Source organism: Neolamprologus multifasciatus, chromosome 12, assembly GCF_963576455.1.
Source record: "Neolamprologus multifasciatus chromosome 12, fNeoMul1.2, whole genome shotgun sequence".
Lineage (NCBI taxonomy): Eukaryota > Metazoa > Chordata > Actinopteri > Cichliformes > Cichlidae > Neolamprologus > Neolamprologus multifasciatus.
In genome coordinates this window covers 32,682,475-32,705,483 of record NC_140450.1, presented here as the reverse complement: position 1 = coordinate 32,705,483, position 23,009 = coordinate 32,682,475, and the positions used below count along the sequence as shown (strand labels likewise).

General features: G+C 39.5%; 1 protein-coding gene across 5 annotated transcripts; it reads right to left on the bottom strand.

The window, feature by feature from the left end:
- Window positions 1–2,406: 2,406 nt before the first annotated feature.
- tango2 (transport and golgi organization 2 homolog (Drosophila)) lies at window positions 2,407–22,649 on the bottom strand. Of its 5 annotated transcripts, none has more exons than XM_085180858.1 (9): window positions 22,437–22,649; window positions 20,659–20,781; window positions 13,218–13,306; window positions 11,391–11,510; window positions 11,135–11,252; window positions 4,384–4,451; window positions 4,046–4,199; window positions 3,068–3,172; window positions 2,407–2,733 (listed from the first exon to the last, which is right to left on the bottom strand). In XM_085180858.1, the coding sequence occupies exons 2-9, from the start codon at window positions 20,712–20,714 to the stop codon at window positions 2,613–2,615; spliced, it is 831 nt and encodes a 276-aa protein (XP_085036984.1). In that variant the 5' UTR covers window positions 20,715–20,781; window positions 22,437–22,649; the 3' UTR covers window positions 2,407–2,612. The 5 variants fall into 5 exon arrangements, with proteins under 5 accessions (XP_085036984.1, XP_085036986.1, XP_085036988.1 ...); XM_085180860.1 differs by having other exon boundaries at window positions 22,481–22,649; XM_085180862.1 differs by having other exon boundaries at window positions 4,046–4,196; window positions 22,437–22,648.
- Window positions 22,650–23,009: the final 360 nt, after the last annotated feature.

Sequence of the window (23,009 nt, the reverse complement as noted above, 5' to 3'; positions counted from 1 at the left end):
TGAGCAGGAGGAACCAAACAACTAAGAGCATCTTGACCACAGGGGGGGACAAAGGTGTGCACTGAGGATGATTTTGAAATATTAACTTTGTTGTCACTGCTAAGGAGTTTTGGACACAGAAGGGGTGTGTTTAAAATGTGTGCATCTTCAGTGGTGTTCAGGGAACCTGACATAATTATTTTTGACATGTTTAAATATTTTGTGAGGTTCATCTCTGTCCTCTGTTGTGTGTGTAGGATATCTTATGGCTGAAGTCCGGCTGACTGTTGCAGGGAAGCTATTGGTGAACGACTCTGCATCTCTATCTGAATATGGGCTCAAACCCTCATGTGTGGTGCAGATGGTGGTGAAGGTCCACAGAGGCTGACAGAGACCAGCAATATGATACATCCAAAGGACAAAATGCATCATCTTTGCTAACTGGCACTGAACTGTGTCGTCTTTGATCTTTGGTTCTCTTCTACACTTAAACATACAGCTCAATGAAGCATTAAATGTAAGAGACCGTATAACTTACTTGTTATAACAGTGTTACAGAGTAGGCCTTGAGATGGAAAGGATAGATGCAGCCTCCGTAAAAGACATTTTCAGGGGAAGAACATTTTCCAATTCCTCTTTGGAAATTTGAATATTGTGAAAAATGACTTGAAAAAACATGTTTTTAATAAGGCTTGGAGCTAAATGTGGAAAAATGTTGCTATTAATTTCAGCATCTTTCAGTTTACAAACGGCGTCCCATTGAATTACTAGAATCCCCCCTTCCCCATTTTCACATAATGTGAACCATCCAGTGGGATGGTTCACATTTTTGAAACTCGTGATATTGCGTGAAATCCCTTTATGCACACTTTGATTAGCAGGGGTAGCCGACAAGCATTAAAAAAGGATAATTTTTTTAAAAATGGGAAGAGCAACCAAATTATATCATAACATTAAAGTGAGCATGTGCTACACACCTCCTGCATGAATCAATAAATTCAGATATGTTTAATCAGTGATGCAAAATCTTACAAAACGCTTTGGTTTTGTTGAGTGGACTCTTGCTGCCTTTAGCAGAGAGTGCTAATTCTGGGACTGGTGGATGTTTACAGCACACAGTATATGAAGAAAACTATAAAGATGTTTACATACAGCCTATAAAAATGGAATGAAATGAAAATTTGTTTCACAGCTGAAATTAATCAGATAAAAAAAAAAAAACTGCATTATTTTTTAATGCTGTGCCACTGGTATTCTGTTTGTACTTGTCTAGATTTATACTCCTCTACACCTCTTTAGATGCTGTATTGCTTTAAAACATTGATGTGAAGATACCAGTGCCCATTCTGCTGGTTAAAAAAATAAGAAGGTAATCTTTAAATACACCAAATGTTCAGGTACATCCTGAAGGGTGCAATATTCCACACAGGCAGGAGGGGTCACTGTTTGAAAACAGTTGCAGCTCAGCTAAAGTACAGGGATACTGGTTAAATGACCATAGGGAGATTTTAAATAGAAAAAGCTAACAAAAGATCAAAATACATATGTTCATATTACTCACAAATCATATCAAGTTTGAACTCTTTTTTTAGGGAACAGAAGTCAAATTAACCATGCGTTCAATCTGGTTACAAAAGCTTTCTTCACATTAATAAATACATTACTCATACGTCACCTGCCTGTGGGTAAATCCTGGAGTCATACAGGAAGCAGCGGAGCCAGCTTCCTAGGCCTATTCTGATATAGAGTGAAATCAGCAAGACTGATGTGTGTGTGAACACATGGTTCCTGACAGTTATTTTGTATCCGTAATCATAATGCAACAATCAAAAAGAGAAGTGTTTGGATAAACTGTTATTTATTTTCAGGCTGTTTTTCAAGATCCAGTGCATTTAACAGTGCATTGAAACATTTGATGCTGTGATGCATAATTACCTAAACACCAATGACAGGGTAATCAGAAACTTACAAAGTAGCCAGTAATCCTGGTGATGAGTCGTGTGAACTTAAATCTTCTAGAAAAATATATGTGACCCTATGACTTGTCATAGGATGTCATTTTAGCCTGCAGCCTGAAAATAGAGCGTAAAATGTAAATCGTGGATGGAAGGTTACATCGGACACCAAAAAGCATGTATTCATGCACCGCAGACGAGCTTTTCTACACTTCACCCAGACAAGCTGTATTTAAAACCACTAATGTCAGAACCAGTCGTAATATACTGCGTGTAATGTGCCTAACACAGATCATCTCCTGTCTTTTGCCATGTGTGTGAAAGGGCCACAATGTCTAGCGTTCATGACAGAAAATGGCATCACACCAATCTTATATTTACCAAATTACAAGCAATCTATAATTTCTGAGAAGGTTCATGACATGTAGGTAAAATATTTTCCTCTACAAAACTCTAAATGTCCTTTGGCATCTTTTTAAATTAGCATACATCTTTAAATTAAATCAAAAGTAAGAAATATATGAAACTGATGTTAACGAGGCAGCTAGTGACTAGCTGAATAAAAAAAGTGCTGATGAGTCTTTGCGGTCATGTGAGGTTCAGCTGAAGGAGATGGTGCGGAAGGAGGAAGGAGAGATGATGCAGAAAGGCACAGAGTAGGTTTCCTCCATTGTGTCTTCACTCCTGCAGTTTGAACTGGAAAGAACTGGTGCTCCATTTGGTCGTGTCACAGTCAAGCATGGTGCGCTCTGTGAAGATCACATTCCCTTCTGCATCTATCAGGATAATTGTATTGGTTCTGAATGGATAACAATACAGAGAAGAAAACAATTATAAATTTAATATCTAATATGTATGACAGCGGTTATGAAAAGTCACTTTTCAGACACTGTTTGCTGCTGCCCTGCTAAATGATGTTTTGATAGCTTTGGAAAGGTCTAACCCTCTGACCTTTTACCCAATAATCCAGTGTTTCACTGCTGTGGAGGATTGATTACACTGGGGATTTTTTTTTGTGCCAAGAGTTCACTGTTCTGTGATCTTGCTGTCTAGCACAGCAGTGTCAGTCACCACCAGTGAACACACAAGGGGGGAGAGAGAAATGATATCTGGTGAGTGAGGAAGGCACTGACCTTGTTCCATAATGAGGTGAGCGAACACACACGGCTGACAGAGCCTGGATCATGGACTTGCTATAACCATCACCCTGAGTCTCCTGGATTGGATCAGGTGTGTTCCTGTTAAAACAACAACAACAACAACAAAAACAAAACAGATAACTTTAGAAAGCGTGTCGGGTTTTAATTGCACATGCAGTAATACTTTTTTCATTATTTATTGCTCTTGAAGCAAATCCCATTTCTGAGCGATCCATAAAATCCACCAATACCCTTTAAGTGTACGGGTGTCTGCATGGAAACGTGGGTCAGATTATACCAGCTGAGTGCTATTGGTGATCGCTCCCTGTAAGTCCCGTTCTAACCACCTTCCATGTGGGACCGATTAATGTGCTGGATCTCCTCACAGCAACCCTTATATCTGAATTTCATTTGGGGGTCTTCAAAGCTGTGCAAGATTATTAAAGTGTATAAAACTAAATTAAAACTAGATATGGAAAATATTTTAGTTAACTAAAGCAATAAAAATTAATTTAGTGTCAAATTTGCCAACCACGCTGAGCGGGCTCTGATTCTGTCAGGGTTGTCTATTGGTCTATTAGACAACACCCTTCACCCTCGTCTTAAATTATGCTTCAATTAATTGCACCTATTTATCTTATATATCAATCCATCCATCCCCTTCAGCTCATCCGTTTCAGGGTCACCGGGCGACTGGAGCTTATGTCAGGTTGACAGTCTGGCACAGAGCTCAAATGCACTGACATTCACATCTATGGGTAATCTATAGTCACCGATTCAATTCACTTTTACTCTGATAGTGCAAAATAACAACAACAGTCGCTTCTGTTGTTGGGGTGTGGTGGCTGTAGCTCAGGACACAGAGCAGGTCATGAGCAGAGTATCAGGCTTTTTCAGTGGCATCTCCTACATACACACAATTTAAAATGCACTGCAGTTGAATGAGATTTAAGTGGGTGTTTGTGAACTTACAGCTCCTCATTATTAAGGACACTGAGCAGCTCTTGCACCAGCCCGTCACAAGAGAGCGTCTGGTCGCTGACGACGCTGGTGAAGTGTTGCTTGCCTTTCAGCAGTTTCTTCCATGGAGTATCCAGCAGCGAGTTGCTCAAGCCGTAGATTCCTGCTGAGGGGGAACAAGAAAAATACAGACAAATTTAAACATTAGCAAGCTCTGCTAGTGTCTTTCTGGTGTGTTCTTCAATCTGAGAGCAATTTCACTGCGGAAATGTCAGACTGACATGAGCCAGCCATAGGCCAGGAGGAAAGGTATGAAAGGTTTCTACAGCAACCATACTGAAAACACAGACCTGGATTTAGACGGATGGGTTCAGGGCTGCCTCTGTTTCCATAGTAACACACAATGTCTTGTTTAGCTCTAGAGAGGACACAGTAAGATGGGAAATTAGACATTTTATAATAATCAAACGTGTTTATGTCTAATTATGACTGTTGTGTCAGGAGTCAGAAGACTTTGAGGCTATTGAAATAAAACGAAATAGAGCAAAGAGAAAGTTCAAAGGGGCACTCCTCGGGGAAACATGGAAAATGAGCGCTGAGGGTGAAAGAGAATAACAAACTGCACCATATAGCATTTTTTAATGATGCATTTTCTTTGCAGCCCTGGAAAATAGGACTTAAGAAATGGGAAAGTTAAAATACTATACCACACTAGAACAATTTTGATGTTATCCACAAAGGACAACTGGGTGAAATTAAGGTTTCAAAGTAAAAATTAGTGCTGCAAACACCCTTGACTACCACAAAAGCCATTTAGTTACGGTGTTAGATCTCCTTGCAAAGTCCTCAGTTAGAGGGAATTTATTCAGTCTGAAAAAAATCTATCCGACATCAAGGGCATCTGTCACAGCCTTGGTACCGGAGAGTGAATAATAAATTATGATCGAAGCCTTTGAACCAGTAGTGGAATTCGTTTTTTTGATGTCAGTTTTATGACAGCAATACCAGTGGCATCAGTCAATCTCAAATGTGGTGCAACACTGTTTCAACATCTGACTTGGAAAGTTTCCCAGTTGAGAGCTGGCAAGACAAGGGCAAAATATGCTGCTGGGCTTTTACTCTGCGAATACATTTACTAAATAGTTTTAAAAGCCAAAATACATATTGGACAGCCTGACCTGTTAGCGCCACAAGCTGACAATATTTGTCATTATTAACAAAGATTTCATGTCACGTTGAGAAAAACAAGTCTATTAATGAATTTGTAAATTGAAAAAATGTTATTTTGTAACGGCTTTGATAATCAAATGAGCCTGCTTGGTTTTTCAACAAAAAAACCAAATATTTCAACTGATTACATTTTTCTCAACTTCACTTGCCTGAAAGAAACTATTTCTGATCATTTACAGAATAACCAATTAAAACAGGTCAGTTAAACAATGCTGAAAAATCTCTTAGTTGTAGGTGCTTAGTTATGTTTTGCTCTACGGGAACATGAACAATATAATTCACACCCTCATTCCTTCTCTTCATGGACTGCCCAAGATGTTGAGCATTTGCTTCAGATTTGGCGCCATGTTGATCTGATTTACATAATCATCCCCTACATCTGGGGTTCTCAAACTGTGGGTTTGTCTCCACTAGTGGGGTTTAGAGCCTATGCAGGTGGAATGTGGACAACCAGGAGTCCAGCTAAGTCAAATGAATATGACGTCCCAAGGGAAAATAAACAGAAGCTTGCCAATGCTATCAGCCTGACATTTAGGTAATAATTGATTTTAAAAACAAAAACATGCTTGTCAGACATGCCAGCCTCAGTGGAACAGAAGAGCAGGCTTGGTTTTCCGATCTTCAAATGTCCATTTTTGATGGGGCTGTGTGCCTGCAAAATCAGATCTTTTTTTTTTTTAGGCTTTTCAGTTAGCTCAAACAAGTCTGAAAGGAGTAAGGACTCCAAGCTGACTGCTTCAAAAAAGGTGTAAATACTCCTACATATGAACTGAAAGTTTAGTTTACGGTGTTAATTTTCTTATTAAAGTCGATAAAAATGATAAATTCCCCAATAACTTAGTTTGACATGATGATGTGGTGAAAAGCATTGTCTTAAGTCAGCCTGGTTACACAAACATAATGGTGTAAGACAGGGGTAGGCAGCTGCAGGCCTTGAGGGCCGGTGTCCTGCAGGTTTTAGATATCACCTGGGTCAACACACCTGAATCAAATGATTAGTTCATTACCAGGCCTCTGGAGAACTACAAGACATGCTAAGGAGGTAATTTAGCCATTTGAATCAGCTGTGTTGGATCAAGGACACATCTAAAACCTTCAGGACACCGGCCCTCGAGGCCTGGAGTTGCCCACCCCAGCCGAATGCTCATCGGGGCGATCATGGCTCAAGAGTTGGGAGTTCGCCTTGCAATCGGAAGGTTGCCGGTTCGAGCTCCGGCTCGGACAGTCTTGGTCGTTGTGTCCTTGGGCAAGACACTTCACCTACCGCCTACTGGTGTGGGCCAGAAGGGCCGATGGCGCGATATGGCAGCCTCGCTTCTGTCAGTCTGCCCCAGGGCAGCTGTGGTTACAACTGTAGCTTGTCTCCACCAGTGTGTGAATGTGTGTGTGAATGGGTGGATGACTGGGTGTGTAAAGTGCTTTGGGGTCCCTAGGGGGGGGACTAGTAAAAGCGCTATTTACCATTTATAATCTTGCTTGTATTAAATGTATATGGCATTGTGGTGGGGCGTGGACGCGGTGCTGGGCGGACGCACCTGCACGGCATCCGCAATCACGCCCGCCGGGGAATTGGGGTTGTTGTGGTGTATTGTGGTGTGATGTATGTGCGTCTGGCAGCTGCTCAAAACTGATGTATGGACCTGCCGTGTCTCATTCACACCACACGCATATTTCGCTGAAATATCTCTTTTAAACCTCAGAACTGAGCATGGTTTCTTGAACCAACAACTATAAACACATCAGCACTGGCCAATATTCACTCAAGGCGAAAGAAGTCACTGCTCATCCAAGCATGCACATGGTAGCAAGTCAATGAGAACCAGATGGCACTGTAACCTGAGAGAGAAGCCTTTATTTGTCTGCTCTGCAAAAATAAAATTGTCTGAACTAGTATTTTGTCTTGGTATTGAGGTCTTCACTCAACAATACCTCAACAGCCTGGCTCTATCTACACACTTTGCGTGTGATATCAAATCAAATTGACCATGGTGGCAGCAGGTGGAGGATTTATGGAGAGAGAGTTCCTTTTGTGCCGTTTGAAACTGGCTAAAATGTTGAAAGTCCCATCAGGTGCGCCGTGGGTTTATTTGGGCTGAGATGAGGGAACAGCAGGAGGTCGGGACCATCGGGCAGAGCGAGAACAAAGAGGGAAGAGTCAAAAACAGGCTTTTTCAGATCTCAGTCAGAGAGTTAATCAGTATGCTAGCTGAGAAGTGTTCTAATGAAGAGTCCTCTATATTGAGGCTGCAGAGCATCACCAGCTGTAGTGTAGTTGGCTGAGATGGTTGAGTGAGCTTTCGAGAAATTCAGGTAATTTTTGAGGGAAAAAAATAATCATAGCAGACAGAATCTTTGGGATTTATGAGCAAGGACGTGTTCCTACATCTCGCCTAGTCACCATCAGTGATTCCAACTTTGGCAATATGTTCCTGTAAAAATGCAAGGAACTATTTCTAGTCAGTGTGATGGCACCATGTTGATTGAAAAGAGATACATGACAGATGTAGTTCTTAGTAAAACATTCAAATACTGTATGGAAACATGGAACTTCAAATATTTATATTACACCAGTGATGTATTGGAATTCAGACCTCCCATCTGATACAAAAAGGCTGCGCATACGACCGTGCAAACAACCAGAGAGCAAAAATTAACATCATTTAAATTTGTATGGCACTTTTTAGACATCTGGAGTGAATCATGCAGTGCGATTTATTGCAATCCACTCCGGAGAATCTCATCTTCTGTTCTTCTAAAACAGAATATGATTTCCCCGGAGGCGATGTTACAAGCACTTTGGAGAGAAGAAAAACAAATCCTCACACTACAGTTTCTTTAAAATGTTGAGAGTTCATCCGCCCCGATACTGTGGAATGTGCGTATCTTCTGCCTCGCTGTGTTTCTTTTTGAGCCTGAACAAGTTTCTGCCAAGAATTACAACACAGGGTTTGAGGCAATAAGATCGAACCACTTTCTAAAGTTGTGTGGGTTTTTTTTTTAAACAGCCAAACTGAAAGTGCATTAGGGAGGCATTTCTTTGCGGGCAAACATCAGAGCACATATTTAATAAAATGGATAATCTCTGGGCATTGACTTTAAAGCAAGAGCGACTTAAAGTGGGATCAAAAACCAGAGCAATAGACAAGTCAGATGAAGTGTTGGATATGGAGCCTCGAGAGCATCAAGCTGAGAATATCTGAGTCAGTTCAAAATTTAAATATATATGGCATTAGCTTCATGACTGTGAGGCCCGGTAGACATTTCTTTAAATGCAAGGCTGACACAGACCAAATTATTCATGCACAATCCAATCCAAGATGATTAAAGAATATTCCTGGTGAGACGTCTCATTAATAAGCAGCGATAAATAAATTATCAAATAGTTTGTATGTTAAGTGTACAGTCTTGCTCTCATGTATGTGTAAAGAATGATGAGACTTAGACAAAGAAGGTGGCACATCTTGACCCCACTGCCACCAGTCGCCACATCCTAAATCACGCCTGTGCTTACAGATGAAACCAAAAGCCTCTAATTGTCATGTAAAGCTACTGTCAATCCACCAGCAGTTATTGATTCGGAAAGAAACTAAACACCTTATTTCCTCAGGGCAGCTGGGCACATTGCAGTGGATAACAAACAGGCTGGTAAATGATGGTGCTTACTAAAAAAGATGAAGCTTGTTTTTTGTCACTGCTTATCATCTCTATCTGCAGTGAAAGTGACTCCCATCAGACAGGCATCTGAGGGGGGGAAACATGGCATATTTTGACTTAATAAGGCTCTGCTGACAGTTTTTAGCCCAGACAAAGCAGACATGAAGCATTATCACATCATAAACATGCAGTTACAGTCTGCTGGTCCCTCTTGAGTGTGGGGTAGTGTGAGTGTAATAAAAGAGGAATTCCTGCAGGGTTGTGCATGTGTAACTGCTGCCCCTGGTTTTAACAGGGACATCTGCATATCCTGAGCTGATCAAAAATAGCAGCTAAGCCACCTAGATAATGTCATACGGTTGTCCCTAGGTTAAAAAAAGAAAAAGAAAAAAAAGAGGTATACCAAAAAGCTTTCAAAGGCTCAGATGATACCGACACTTCTGAAAATAAACCTCCAAGTAGCTGACTTTTTGTGCAGGTATACACACAAGTATATACACAGACCTTTAAAAATGCATGTTTGTTTGGAATCTCACATGTGTGTATTTCACTCGGTTCAGTGGTATGCTGAACTCTTGTGGCTTTCTTCACAGTTTGAGGTGCAAAGTCTGCTGAGATTGGGAAATCTAATCTCTCAGATGCAAAATACTTTAAAAAATGATGTGAAAATTATTAGCGTGCAAGGCAAAAAAGGTCTAGCTAGCTATATTTAAAGTGAACCAGAGTTGCAGTATACTTTAAAGCTCAGCAGCCAAACAGCACGATAGGAGTCCCATAGTAACTCATATGATGCTTTCACAGAATGTAGCCTAATATACTGATGGTACTGAGACACAGTGAATCTCAGTATAGTGCAAACAATCTAAAATACATCACTTTGTGCATTGGGGTGCCAATGTGTCCTACTGTTATTATGCCATTTTAAAAATGAATACACCACGATCACAAATGTAGGAGTGACATTGGTTTCTGCATGTGGTAAATATATATTGATCAAAAATGTTGATATTTGGCAGAACTGTATTCATAATTCATATAAAATATTGCCCTATAAATAAGCTTAGCTTTGAATGAGCCACTACATTACAGAGATATGTTTAAGTCTTTCAGTTGTATTGCTGAAACTTGCAATACCAAAGCCACAGAAGATGTTTCCAACCTACAATACTGTTTCAAAAAGTAGCACCTTATCCATTATATTGGAGTTGGTAGAAATTATTAGGTGGCAAAAAAAAAGAATATGAAAAACAAAATATTTCTCCATCCTGAAAGCTCCTTTTGGGAGAACAAACTACTTCAGGCTATGTTAAGAGGAGGAAAAGTCCACTTTTTCTTCTCCAACAGAGATACAACTTTTAGAGCTATATTGCAGCTTAACCTCTGAACTCTCCTTTTCCCCGCTTTCCTTTGGGCAGGTGCAGTCATAATGTTATCAGCAGGAGAGCTGGCTGTACTCCTGTCAGGAGTGGTTTCTCTACCATCAGCAGCACAGCATCAAGCGTCAACACTTTAAAGCAAACTTTTTATGTTACACATTTTTGTAATTTCAGGTAATATTGCCTTTACATCAGCTACACTATGCTCCAGCTCCCTAAGACAACAGTATGGCTTCACTATAATGCAGCTCTCTACATGGGCCGACAACTTGACAGCTATCCGAGTGTGCACTGAGCCCATATTCTTTCTTTTCTATGCTTATCATCAAATTCAGTCAAGTCAGGCTTGTGAAGCACACGGGAGGTGAAAAAAGCCTTCGTTATTTTTTATGCTGTCTAGAGTTTCTTTGTTTATAACCCTGAAATATGAACAGGTGTTCCTTTGGAATTTTAATGCTGGCTCGTTCGCAGCTCAGTGTCTTTTCAGTTCTGCCTGGCTGGCACTCCAAAGATGAAGATGTTGCTTTTGTGGTTTTCTTTCCGTGGTAAGGCCAAAATTCAGAGGAACAAAGTTAAAGCCCAGTAAAAAAAAAAAAAAAAGACACTCCTTTACTGTTTAGATTGTGAGAAGACACACATTATACAGCCTAGTGTGGCTACTTTGCATATTTCTTCTCACTCTCTGGAAAATATTTCCTCTTATGAAATGCAACAGTGGATAGCGTCTGTTTTTATAACAAAATCTCAGTGTAAACATCCACATGATGGATATGCTTATTTGAATCAGCTTTATCGGTGCATAGAAAATATGCAGATGGATTTCACAACACGTTTTACTCACTTGAACTCAGCTGTGATGAGGTTAAACCCATTGTACAGGTGGCCTTCTGACGACACCTTCTTCAGGTAGGAGTAGTTGTCCTGATCCTTGTCCATTAAATAGTGAGACACTAGAAATCCTGCAAATTAGCAAACGTAATAAGAAATGTATGTAATGTATGTGTACTACTTATTCCTTAGAATCAGTTATATTATCACATGGATTCTAGACACTGAGGTTGTAAAGGGGCACTTGGGACATTTTTATGGCTGATTACCTCGTCCTTGTGCATCAGGGTTAGGACGTCCCTCCATGTAGTTGGTGATGGCAGCCAGCTTGCCCCTCTTGCTGATCCCCAGCCATGACCCCCCTTCCTTCCCTAGCTCCAAGTCCAGGCCTGATAAACACAGAGTTACAATGTATTTTTAAAAAGAGAGGGGCATCAGACCTCACGTGAAAAGAGTATGACTCGATTTTAACGGATAATAACAGAGATTATTCAGTATACCCTGCTACTTTTGCATGCCAGTTTTCCTTAACAAGAACAAATGATGGGTAACGAATGATTAACTCAAGAAAGAACTAGGTCATTTGTCACTAATCATATGGCAAACAGACTTTTTAATTATTCACTGCAGCTAAGTGCTAGTTTGAGGAAAAAACACATAAATTCATGCAATATGCAAAAGATGTGAAAGGCAAAGAATTCAACAGTTAGAAAAATGTTAATAAATAATAAAAAAAGAAAAATGAATAAATAATTATTAATGGAAATTTGACGTTTCTCTGATATTAGCAGCAAATATATATTAAATATTATTTTTGAAATGGTCTTATTATGCTTTTACCTATTTGACATCATGCTGTATGCACAAATGTTAAAAATGTGGATACTAAAAATAGACAAAGTTTCAAATAATGACGTCAGTGTGTGTGTGGTCATAGTTCTATATGCAGTGGATATCCCAAATATGACCATTTTAGGCACACAGCTCTGGCTGTGAACACAGGAGCCCCGCCCCCCAACTGTGCACAACCTTCGGTTTGGAAGAAACTGCCAATCAAAAGAAATTAGGTTTGAAGGGAGAGCAGTCTCAAAGGGAGAGCGGCTTAAATAGCTTGTTTCATATAGTAGATAGACTGAGTGGCAGTAAGAAATCTAGTCCACATTAAGATGCACAAATAGAAAATATTTTTTTCTGTGTCACTGACATCACAATCAGAGGAAGTATAAAACTTATATAACCTTCAAGATGTTGTCCAATTGGAATGAAATCTCATAAGAGTGATGGCAGGAATTATTTTAGTCCATCAGTAAATGAATGTTTTCTTTCTACATCCCTCTCCTCCAGTTGACACAAAGAATGTCAGGCCCTGCAAATTTGCAGCACTTCCTGGTGATCAATAAAGACAGGTCCATTTATACAGTCAATGACCTCGAGAGCCAAATGGTCTAATTCCTCTGAGGGTGGATGGAAAGCTAGCTAGATTCCACTGGGACCAATAGCTTACTTCCCTTCTCGCCATGCTACGTCTCCTTCAGGGCCCTACTGCTACCCACCCACCACACTCCCGCCCCGTTCATCCCCCAGCCCTGCAGATAAGACAGAGCCATTTATTCCTGTCACATTGCATAAAAACAGCCATCAATTAAGAACCCACTAGTCGAGTTCTGACCCCTCTATTACAAAGGGTAGAGGAGACTGGCGAACAACGAGGATATCGCACCATTTCTTCCCTCAGCAGAAAAACAGAAGACTGATTTTCTCTGATTAGCCATAATGTGTATTGAACATCAGTCAATTAAATGTAGTTTGCTGTGGGTGGGGATGTCCTGCGATGGATTTTTGAGGTGAAGGAAAGGGATTTTTCCTTGACTAATGAAAGCTCTTTATTCTTACAGGTAAAGTTTGTCAAGCAGTACTAAAAAGCCAACCAACCTTGCATATATTAATCAAAATAAGCAATTAAATTCTAACAGACACGTTTACACAAAACATACAAGAAAGTTTTTCACTAATTTGTGTTAGCTTTAGCTTTAAAAATGACTGCTGTTTAATGAAAAGCTTGACTGGTGGTCTCAAGTGTATATGTACAGGCTTACCACTGAGGATCTCATTGCTGGCCCCCCAGAAGTCTGCAGCTTTGGATGGCCTGTTGTAGAACTCATCTCTGTTTGCAGCCAAAATTAGCCTGAGAACATAACAGGTTAAAATTTGTAAAGGTGGCTCAGCCCCCAATCATAATGCCATGCATACAATGCCTTTACAATACAATTACAACATTGCATTACAATGTTAAAAAGCAACTCATTTAGTTGGATGACCTGTTGTAGTGCCTAAGAACCACCCTGCCACTCCATACACCTGGACAAGATGCAAACTAGAAATAGAGCTGTTTTCTCACCTAACCTCACTACCTGCCCATTTGCTCACCTGGTTCTTCGTGCTCCTATACCAGGGGTGTCAAACTCAAATACACAGTGGGCCAAAATTCAAAACTGGAACAAGGTCGCGGGCTAACATTAATATTTATTGGAAAAAAAATCTTCCTCCACATTTAAGAATGAATCTCTTCTTATGGACTCAAACAAGTTTTGCTGAAAAACTGAATATGGAACAAGCAAAGCTTAATACTAAACAATATATATATTAGCTGTATAATACCAGTAGGCCAGCTCTAATAATAATTTGGTATGGCTTCGCGGGCCAAATGTAATTAGGCTGCGGGCCAAATTTGGCCCGCGGGCCAGAGTTTGACACCTATGTCCTATACAGTCTTTCTATCATCTCTCTGTCCAGCCTCCTGGACTGACAATCGCACACAAATGCATAGTATTCAACAATATAATATAATATAATATAATATAATATAATATAATATAATATAATATAATATAATATAATATAATATAATATAATATAATATAATATAATCCTAAGGGCTGGGAATCCACATTTGATATCAATATAACAGCTGCTTGTTTATGTGAAATCATCAGTGAATGTAGGCAAACCAATCGACACTGGCTTTGTATATCTTTTGTTGACTCTAATCACATGTCCACTACACTTTTTGCTCACTTTTTGATCTCTCTTCTTGCTGTTTTCATCCAGCTTTCTCCCTCTCTCGCCTATGGCACATTTAAAAAAAAAAAAAAGAATATTTCTATCATATGGTGAATCTAATTCCTTTGATCTTAACATGAAGGTAAATGGTAAATGGCCTGTATTTGGCCTACTGTTATCCACTAGAGACTTATATAATTACAGGACATATATACATAGAGCATCTGTAATGATGAAAACAGTAAGAGTTTGTGGTATATGGCCAGAAGGTCAGTGTAAAAATAAGCCCCCAGACTTTTACAGTGCAACCTTCACATTTTCAGTATAATAAAGTCCTCAGATACAACCAGAAGCACTCACGTTAAGCATCTCATTTTCTAAATTGATTGAGCAGAAGCCAGAGGAGAGAATATAAAGGGTCAAAGCTACAAAGAGAAGGTGTTTCTTTGAAGATGACCAAAGTAAAGAGGATCAAAAGGAATGTAACTGAAAAAAGCAAAAGGCAATAGAGTCAGGAGCTCAAGTTTAGAGAATTTATCCATATACAGCAGGCTTTTGGATATCATTGAGTCACTCCATATAAAACAGGTTTATTTAATGAAGACGTGCAAAAATGAATTGTAACCTTCTTGCAGTGGTGGGATTTGAGTCACAGGGGTCCCATCCTGGAATGAGGCCCAGGGTAGGAAAAGCAAGCCCAAAGAAACTCCATAGGTCCGTCCTCCTGTGGGCCCATCAACCACAGGAGGAGCCGTAGGATTTTAGTGTCTTGTGTGGATTAATGGCCCCGCAACCTGAACTCGTATAAGCAAATGGATGGATTGATGGACGGATGAACAGTTACAGATCCCTGTAGTACGTGGGATGGGGTTGAAGTATGGTGTTTCATTACTATTTCCCAACTAGAGCAGCTAGTCATGTGAAATTTTGCAAGCAAATCAATTTTACAGCAGCTCCAAGTTTCACAATCTGAAGCCAAATTCTTGAGCAACAAGCAACAAATTCCCATCCACTCTTATGTATTTTGAGACCATGTAACTCGTGGGAGGAAATCACTGATGTTTTTTATGAAATGACTCCAATGCCTTTAGCTTTATTTGTGTGGTTTTATTCATTTTTAGAAACAACTGAAAACACGTTGAATCTTAAAAAACAAACAAACAAACTAGAATACAATACATATTATTGTATTGTAAATATTTAGAATGAAGAGCTCAAAGATTCTGAACATTTGAAATAGACCAGGTTGAATTTTGGAGAAATATGCATGAGCATCTCTAAGTACTGACACAGCCACATAAATGAGAAGTGTATGACTATTAAACTCTGTAACTATCAAATAGCTTGAATCAAGTGTTGGATAACCCCACTGCTGTTAGGAGCTACTTAAAGCGGAGCAAAAGCAGGCTATTAAGGGGTTAAAACAATTTGAAATAGTATTTTACAAGTAAATCATCTCATCTCAATCTCATTTTGCAAAGCTGGCTGTGTCTGCCACATGCACGTAACCTCTGCAGGTGTTTTATTCCATTTTAAATTTGTTTTTTATTGTCGAAGCAAGGCTACGAGACAAACATTTACTGCTGCAAACAAGAGCGAATAGCCTGAACAAGAGTGTGATCTGATTTACAATAAATCCCCTTCAATGGGACTCTTAAGTCTGACACAGACTGTCTGTCAGTTAAGCGCTGCACTAAACTTTGACCTACAGTTTATTATTATTCGGAGTAAATCAGATTGTAATGACGCCATTATGCTCACAACCATTAACAGCAAAACACTGTATTGTGACCTGTATCTAATGCAACACCTGTTCTAACATGTGCCTTTATTCACGGGTCACTTTTTGTCATTTTTGTAGTGGGCTGGTATGTCCTCACTAAGCAGTTAAGACCCAACAATCACACAGCTTCATACAGCCCATCTTTCCTACTCAGATATTATGAAAAACAGTAAACACTGATTCCTTGATGAAAAAGGTAACCTCTCTAATTCATGCAATTTGCGAAATAAAATAATCTGCACTATAGCAGAAAATTCTTTTATTGTGTTTATGGATCTTTTTGTGTTAGTTGGGACGCTTAATTTTTTAAAGCCTGTTATCAACTTGAAAGTAACACAAAGACAAAATCTCACATTTCAAAACTAAAATTGAAAAAATCCTACAGTGCTCATTTTGAATAGATACCAGTCACCAGTTTTGAAAAGGTCTATGCAGAGGATAGAAAAGACTGGAAAATGTATATTCAAGAAAACCCACCCTGTTGAAAGAACTCCAGGCTAATCACTGAAATTAATAACATAAACAAATAAAAAGCATCTGTCTTATTTTTAAGTACATATGGGGAGTGGCTTTGTATTGTGAAAAGATGCATTGAAAATACAAATAAAGCATTTCAATGCATCTTAATGCCAAACTATGTAGAATTATCTACAGCACAGAATATTATTAAAAGGATTCTAAAAATCTCTGGAGAAATCTTTGTATACAGCAGCAGGGCTTTGCTGTGAAAGAGTTTGCCTTTCTGTAGTCACCTATCAAAAACTTTTGGGGCAGAATGAAATGAAATATAAGAAATGTTATGTTTTTACAAGCAATTTTTCACTCAGATGTCTAGCCTGCTTATAGAAATCGTTTACTAGCATCTCCACGGTTAGAAAACCTGTAACTAAGTACTACTCTATTGTTTCATATGATTGAAGAGGGTAAGTAATAGGAGGTGCTGCTAACTACACCACTCCAATTGCCTAATTGTTCTTCAGAAACTGTGAGCGCCTCTATAAATGTGGACGTTTTAACTGTTTGTTGGGCTGGAGCATTCAGATATGTGTTAATACAATGCCGCAATGTTACCAAGAGTTGGGGAGCAGCAAAGTCACCCCAACGTCAGACGATGCAATGCTTAAAGAAACTGCAGAAAACCCAAGTGCTACCACTCAGAGTGTGGGTGTCTGAAAAGGTTTCCAGGAGAAAGCCTCTTCCTCCTAAATCCCAAGGCTTCTGAAACAACGTCCTTCAGATAAACAAGACTACAGTGTAGATGTCTGGCTATTGTCACCTTTAATAAACAAACCAACCCCCCCCCCCCCATCTCATACCACATGTCTGGCACAGTGCTGTTGTTTGCTCAGTGCTTGTTTTTCAGCCACAGGACCTGGGCACCCTGCAGCCACTGAGTAGATCAAAGTTATTCTAGAGTCAAATGTGAACCCATTTGTCCAACAGTTAAAGCTTGGCCCCAACAATGGGATAACAAGACAATGATCTCAAGCACAGCAGCAAATCTTCAACAGAAAGGCTGAAAAAGAAAAGAATCAATGTGCTGAAATGGTCCAGACCTGTATGTAGCAGGTCCTTAAGAGAGTTGTGCATAAGCGAATGCCCACAAATCTTAAAGAACTAAAGCAATATTGTAAAGAAAAGTTGGCCACAATTCCTTCACAATGATGTGAGAGACTGATAAAAGTCATACAGAAAACTATGACTAAAGGTGGTTCTGCAAGCTACTGAATCACCAGGTGCATTTAGACTGAGTTCCATGACAACATTTCTTCTTCATGACTGTATATATATGTGCCCCCCAAACATGCACAATTTAAATCTCAGTGTGTGGTGGGAGCAGGGGGGATGGGGCTGTTAGTCTGAGTATGTTTGCTTGATAATATAATCATTTTTATATCGAGTTGCTTGGATATGTATTTGTATGTCATACTTACTATTGCATCTGTCTCCCCAGGGACAGCAGATGGAAATGAGCAAGTAGCTAAATCTGTTATAAAGCATCACTCCTCCTAAGAGATGAATGTTTTTGTTCATGGTCTCTGACAGTCAAATAAATAAATAAATAACTAAACCAAATTAAGGACAGATGTAAACATTCCCTGTCCCAACTTTTTTGGAAAGTATTGCTTGTTGCTGGCACTGACTTTAAAAAAAATGCCATACATTAAAAAAAGGTTTGGTTTTATTTAGTTTTTGTGCCATTTCCAATAAATCTAGGGTTTAAACTGCTTGTAAACCATTGCATTTCATTCAATATTTTTAAATATTTCAAGCAATTTTATAACTTCATCTTTAGATGTATTGAGGTAAAGACTGCTGTCATATGATTACAAATCATTAAAAGCCACAGAGGCCAGTGAAATGCATCAGAACCTGCAAATGTATGTTTTTATTCCTAAGCTTCTAATGGTCTTCCTATTATTCCTTCAACATAGGAGCTTGCATCTTGTTTAAAGCAAACAAATAAGGCCAAATGACGTAACAGGGGTCGACCTCTGTGTATCAAAGGCTAATGACAGCCCGTTCCCATGGTGCTTTATGAGCCACCACTGCTCCTGAAAACAAAGCTAACACTAATGATGATACACAGGAAGAGAGCATCTGCTTTTGCATCCTGAGGGGCAAATCCCATGCAAGTGGCTCGGATCACAGCGTGAGTCAGCCAGCTGGAACATGTAGGAGGCACAGTGGTGAGGAAAGAGCTATCAAAGCTCATTGACACTCAACTTTGATTTCTTTCTATTCAACAAACACAGTGACTTGTGTATCCAAACACATGTGGCTCCCATGGGATAATTTCCTGAGCCTTTGATAAATTTACACCAAGGCATGTTAATGTTAACCTCATGGTGGGTCTAGAAAGATAAAGGAATCACCAAAGTCACTAGACTTTCATTATCATCCTCTGGAGATAACGAAAGTCACCAAAAACATGGACATCTTCAGTTGCTGTCGAGGCATTTAAGGTTGTGTCAGAGTGATGACCTAACAGGCATGCTGCCATCGTATATAGTGACCGTATCCCAAGAGGATCAATCATTTTATTTGCTGTTCAGTTACAGTGTCAACATGCGTACATCATGAATACATGCTTAGAGGTGGCTCCAGCTCAGGAGGTGGGACAGGTCATTTACTGATCAGAGGGTTGGTGGTTTTCTAAGCACTTAGAAATAGAAGAAAGTGCTTATGAATGTGGGGTGAATGAGACATGTAGTATTCTTCTTTTAGTGCTCAAATAGAGTACAGAAGTGCTATATAAGAACCAATCTATTTAGCATATACTATAATTTACTTGCAAAGAGCCATGAGCAACATGAGATAAAGAACTATTACAAAAGCTCTATGAAAGGCTGCCATTATGCTGTTTGTTTAGTACATCAGCATCATCTTTTGGTTCAAGGGATTGTAAGTGGCACTTTTATATTATGTTTAAATGACTAACCTTAATGAGAAGTGATACAATATATCCAGGTCAAAATCATACTGCAATGCTATTTGGTGGACTGCTGCAGTGCTTTTGTTCTGAGCAGCTGGTGAAGAAAAACACAGTCGAGACTAGAAATTGCGTTTCTGAATACAGAGATCTCAGCATGCGGGTAATCAGCGAGTCATTTGTGTGGAATATTAACCCATTTAACTCCCGCAGATCCATTCCTGTCATTTTGTGCTGTGAGCACTTTAATAATTGCACTTAATGAAACTTTAATTCTGCCTTCAATCCAATTTTATCTTAGTATGCTGCATATTTCTTTTGATTTACACATTCGCCTGAGCAAAAGAAACGACTTCTGCAGCCAGTGCAGTCTATAAATAGCAGACCTGATACTGCATTAGGACACAGTGCGTTTCACCTTTCCCCAGGTTCAGGTCTGAGTCAGTACTCATAACACACCTCTGCTGTGATCTCCTTAGGTGAGGTCAGACTCCCAGAGGGAAGGACAAAGATGGACAATGGCCTGGCAGAGAGCTTGCTCTCAAGCTCTGGGGGATTATAATAAGCTAGGGCTCCACATACCATCAGGCTGTAACTCACACTGACTGCTTGTACTACACCGATCTGTGCTGTTCACTAAAAGAAGTTAGCATTTACTGCTGGGTAGGGCACACGGAGGTTGCACAAAGAGTCAGTGCTTTCATAAAATTGGTAGAGAGGCTGTTTCTAACTTTCCTAGCTGCAGGAAGTATCCGGCTTTGTGAGGGAATCACAGCAAAGATGTGAAAAAACATTGCAAGAGTTTGGTAGCTGCATGTTAACTATGAATTTTGAGAAATATGCTCTAAGTAAAATATTAAAACTGGCAGAAACAGTTACATAATAAATCTGCATGAGAACATAAATGTTCTATAGAGTTTTTATCACCTCGCCCCCTAAAACATAGCGCACAGAGATGGCAATAACATTAACATAACCACAATGTTTCTCCACTTGCTGCTACACACTTGATTTACGAGGTTAGGAGAGTAATATTGCACTTAGAGTCTCTGATGGAGTGTCCTTAGGCAAGATACTAAAATCTCTGCTCAGAGTGTGCAGCTCTGTGGCTGACAATGCCTCGAGAGGGTTTGCTGATACCTGTTTTTTGTGCTTACCTTGTTTTTGCTTTATTACCTACAGTCATATGAGACAGCTCTATTGTTTATCAAGAACTTGCTCCAAGTCCTTGTATATTTAATGCATGACTTAACTGCCTTACCTGTAGGCATTTTTGGATGCAGGCCGGGGGTCAAACTTGAAGAAAATTATACACATGGATGTGCTGGGGATTGATGGCAGGGCTTTCACTTGGTTCACATCTGCCTCTAAATCTCAGCCATACCTGACAAAGAAAAGAATATAGAAGGAGTTATTCTGAATACCCTTTAAAGAAAACACACAATCTAATTCCCACACCTTGCGATATCACAGCAAAAACAAAAATGACTAATGAAAAAAAAAACCCTCCTTGTGTACTTTAACTCCTATTTCTCTTGATTTCCCTTGAAGTGTTTCAAAATCTTGACTGATAAATTGTGGTAAATTTAATTAACCAGACTAGATTTGGAAAGGCACCTGCCTATATAAAGTCTCATGACTGATGATGCACGTCAAAGCAAAAACCAGGCCAAGTCAGAATTCCTGCAGTGATCAGAAACAGTGCAGCATTGCAAAGCATGCTAAGCATTTTGCTGCAGGGAAAATTCCAAAGAACAGAATGGAGTTTATATTTCTTAAATGAAAGCAGTTTGGAATAAACAGGACTCTTGAAACTTTTGAACTAGCAGGCCATCCAATCAACCAAAAGAGCAGGGACTTTAGTAGAAGTGACCCAGTGGTTGTTCTTACTGAAATTCTGTGTGGAGATGAGAGAACCTTCAGAAGGACGCTCATCACTACAGTACTCCAATGATATCGAGTTTATGGCCAAGATGGCAGGCAGAAGGAGGTTCCTCATATCAGACTATGAGAAAAAAGATTTCTAACCTGAGGAAACCAAGTCCTCTCATCGCCTGAAAGCGACAAGAGTGCGAAAGCGACAGAAAATAGACAATATAGACTACTGCAGTTGGCAAAGACGTTCAACCTGCCAAGGGGATCCCCACCCAGACTCATGATTTATTCCACCGACAGTTTGTAAATTAAATACAAACATCTATGTATAAGCCTGGAAATATATCCCAGGTGACACACCTCTAATAAAACAAGGTTAATGTGATATGCACGTTTTCTTAATTAACATATTTTCTACGTTTTTATTTCGTCATTTGCAGGCGAATAAAGTTCTGAAAACTTTCTGAATACATTGTTTCCAGACTTAGAACACAGCACCCAAAAGTTTTTTTCTCTGTCTGCGTTCACTCAGCACCTAGTTTATATGTGGAAGAAAAACGGTTTCCCCTTATAGAACATGCTAATCACATTTTATTACAGTCTTTGCAGTATATTGTGTGGTCATGTCCTGCACCATATTCAGAAGGACTGGGATACAAGTCATTCAGCTACAGTATGCTAACTGTAATGAGTGCAAAGGTAGCAATTGAGTAGAGTCGTAAACTTAGCCATATGTCACAATGGCATTTAATGACTCGCTAGTCCGACCCCAATAATCAGCTGGTATTATGAAGCTAGAGGGTTGTGACAACTTGTCACAGTTGACATCAACTACACATTTTGAATGATACGAGGACACGAGCGACTAGCATCGTCTCAGGACATTAATATTTGATAGACAGCAACGAACTAGCTTAGTAGCATATCCACAGACAAAATATTAGTCGAGTAAGATGGTTAGTTGAACGATTAGTTCCAGGATAACTTCACCTACACATAACTAGCTAACGTTAGCTTAGTAATAGTTAACAGTATAACGAGGACACAGACCCAGCAAACTTTAGCTACCTACCCAAACTTAGCTGTGTGCGAAACAATATACTACAAATGATATCTGGCTTATCGGTTTTCTACACTGCTGTTGTGTCGGCTACTTGTACTCACCACCCCTCAACACTCGGTGTTGACAGCTAAAAGGAAGTACTCACAAAGAGTGACCTCGATTTGTGTCTTCAGTCGTTTCATAAGGCTAGAAATCCGACGTGACCGGTCATTATCTGTGACGTGATCTTAACCCCGCCCGCCTCTGCATTTTACATAAATAAAACAAGCGCATATGCTCAGTATTCCAGTATGATTGGTCATTTTACAAAACACGAACAGCCAAGCTCGCGGTAAACGGAAGCAATGAGGTTTCCGGTTTAGTTAACAATATTTTCAAAATAAAAGCATTAGTGTCAGAACTGTGTTTTTATGTTACAATTATTTAAGGAAAAAACGGCTTGGCAAACAGGGTTTATTTTATTAACATGATTATGCCTCACAATACAATATAACTGAAAACTATATTGTCATTTGTTTTAACACATAGACTGTAGTACAGGGTAGCATTATTCCAAATAAGGAACACTTTTAATTTGAAAAATATTCTGTAGACGTCTTTTTTGTATTCCCGCGGGCTTCACGATGTAGTATTGACATCAATCATGTCATATCAATAGACAGGAGAAGCCTACA

Coding starts and splice junctions, on each gene's coding strand:
- tango2 (XM_085180858.1), bottom strand. CDS start 20,714: ATGTGTATAATTTTCTTCAAGTTTGACCCCCGGCCTGCATCCAAAAAT. Junction 11,253..11,390: donor CCCTGATGCACAAGGACGAG/GTAATCAGCCAT, acceptor GCTAATTTGCAG/GATTTCTAGTGTCTCACTAT. Junction 4,200..4,383: donor ACCCATCCGTCTAAATCCAG/GTCTGTGTTTTC, acceptor GTTCCCCCTCAG/CAGGAATCTACGGCTTGAGC.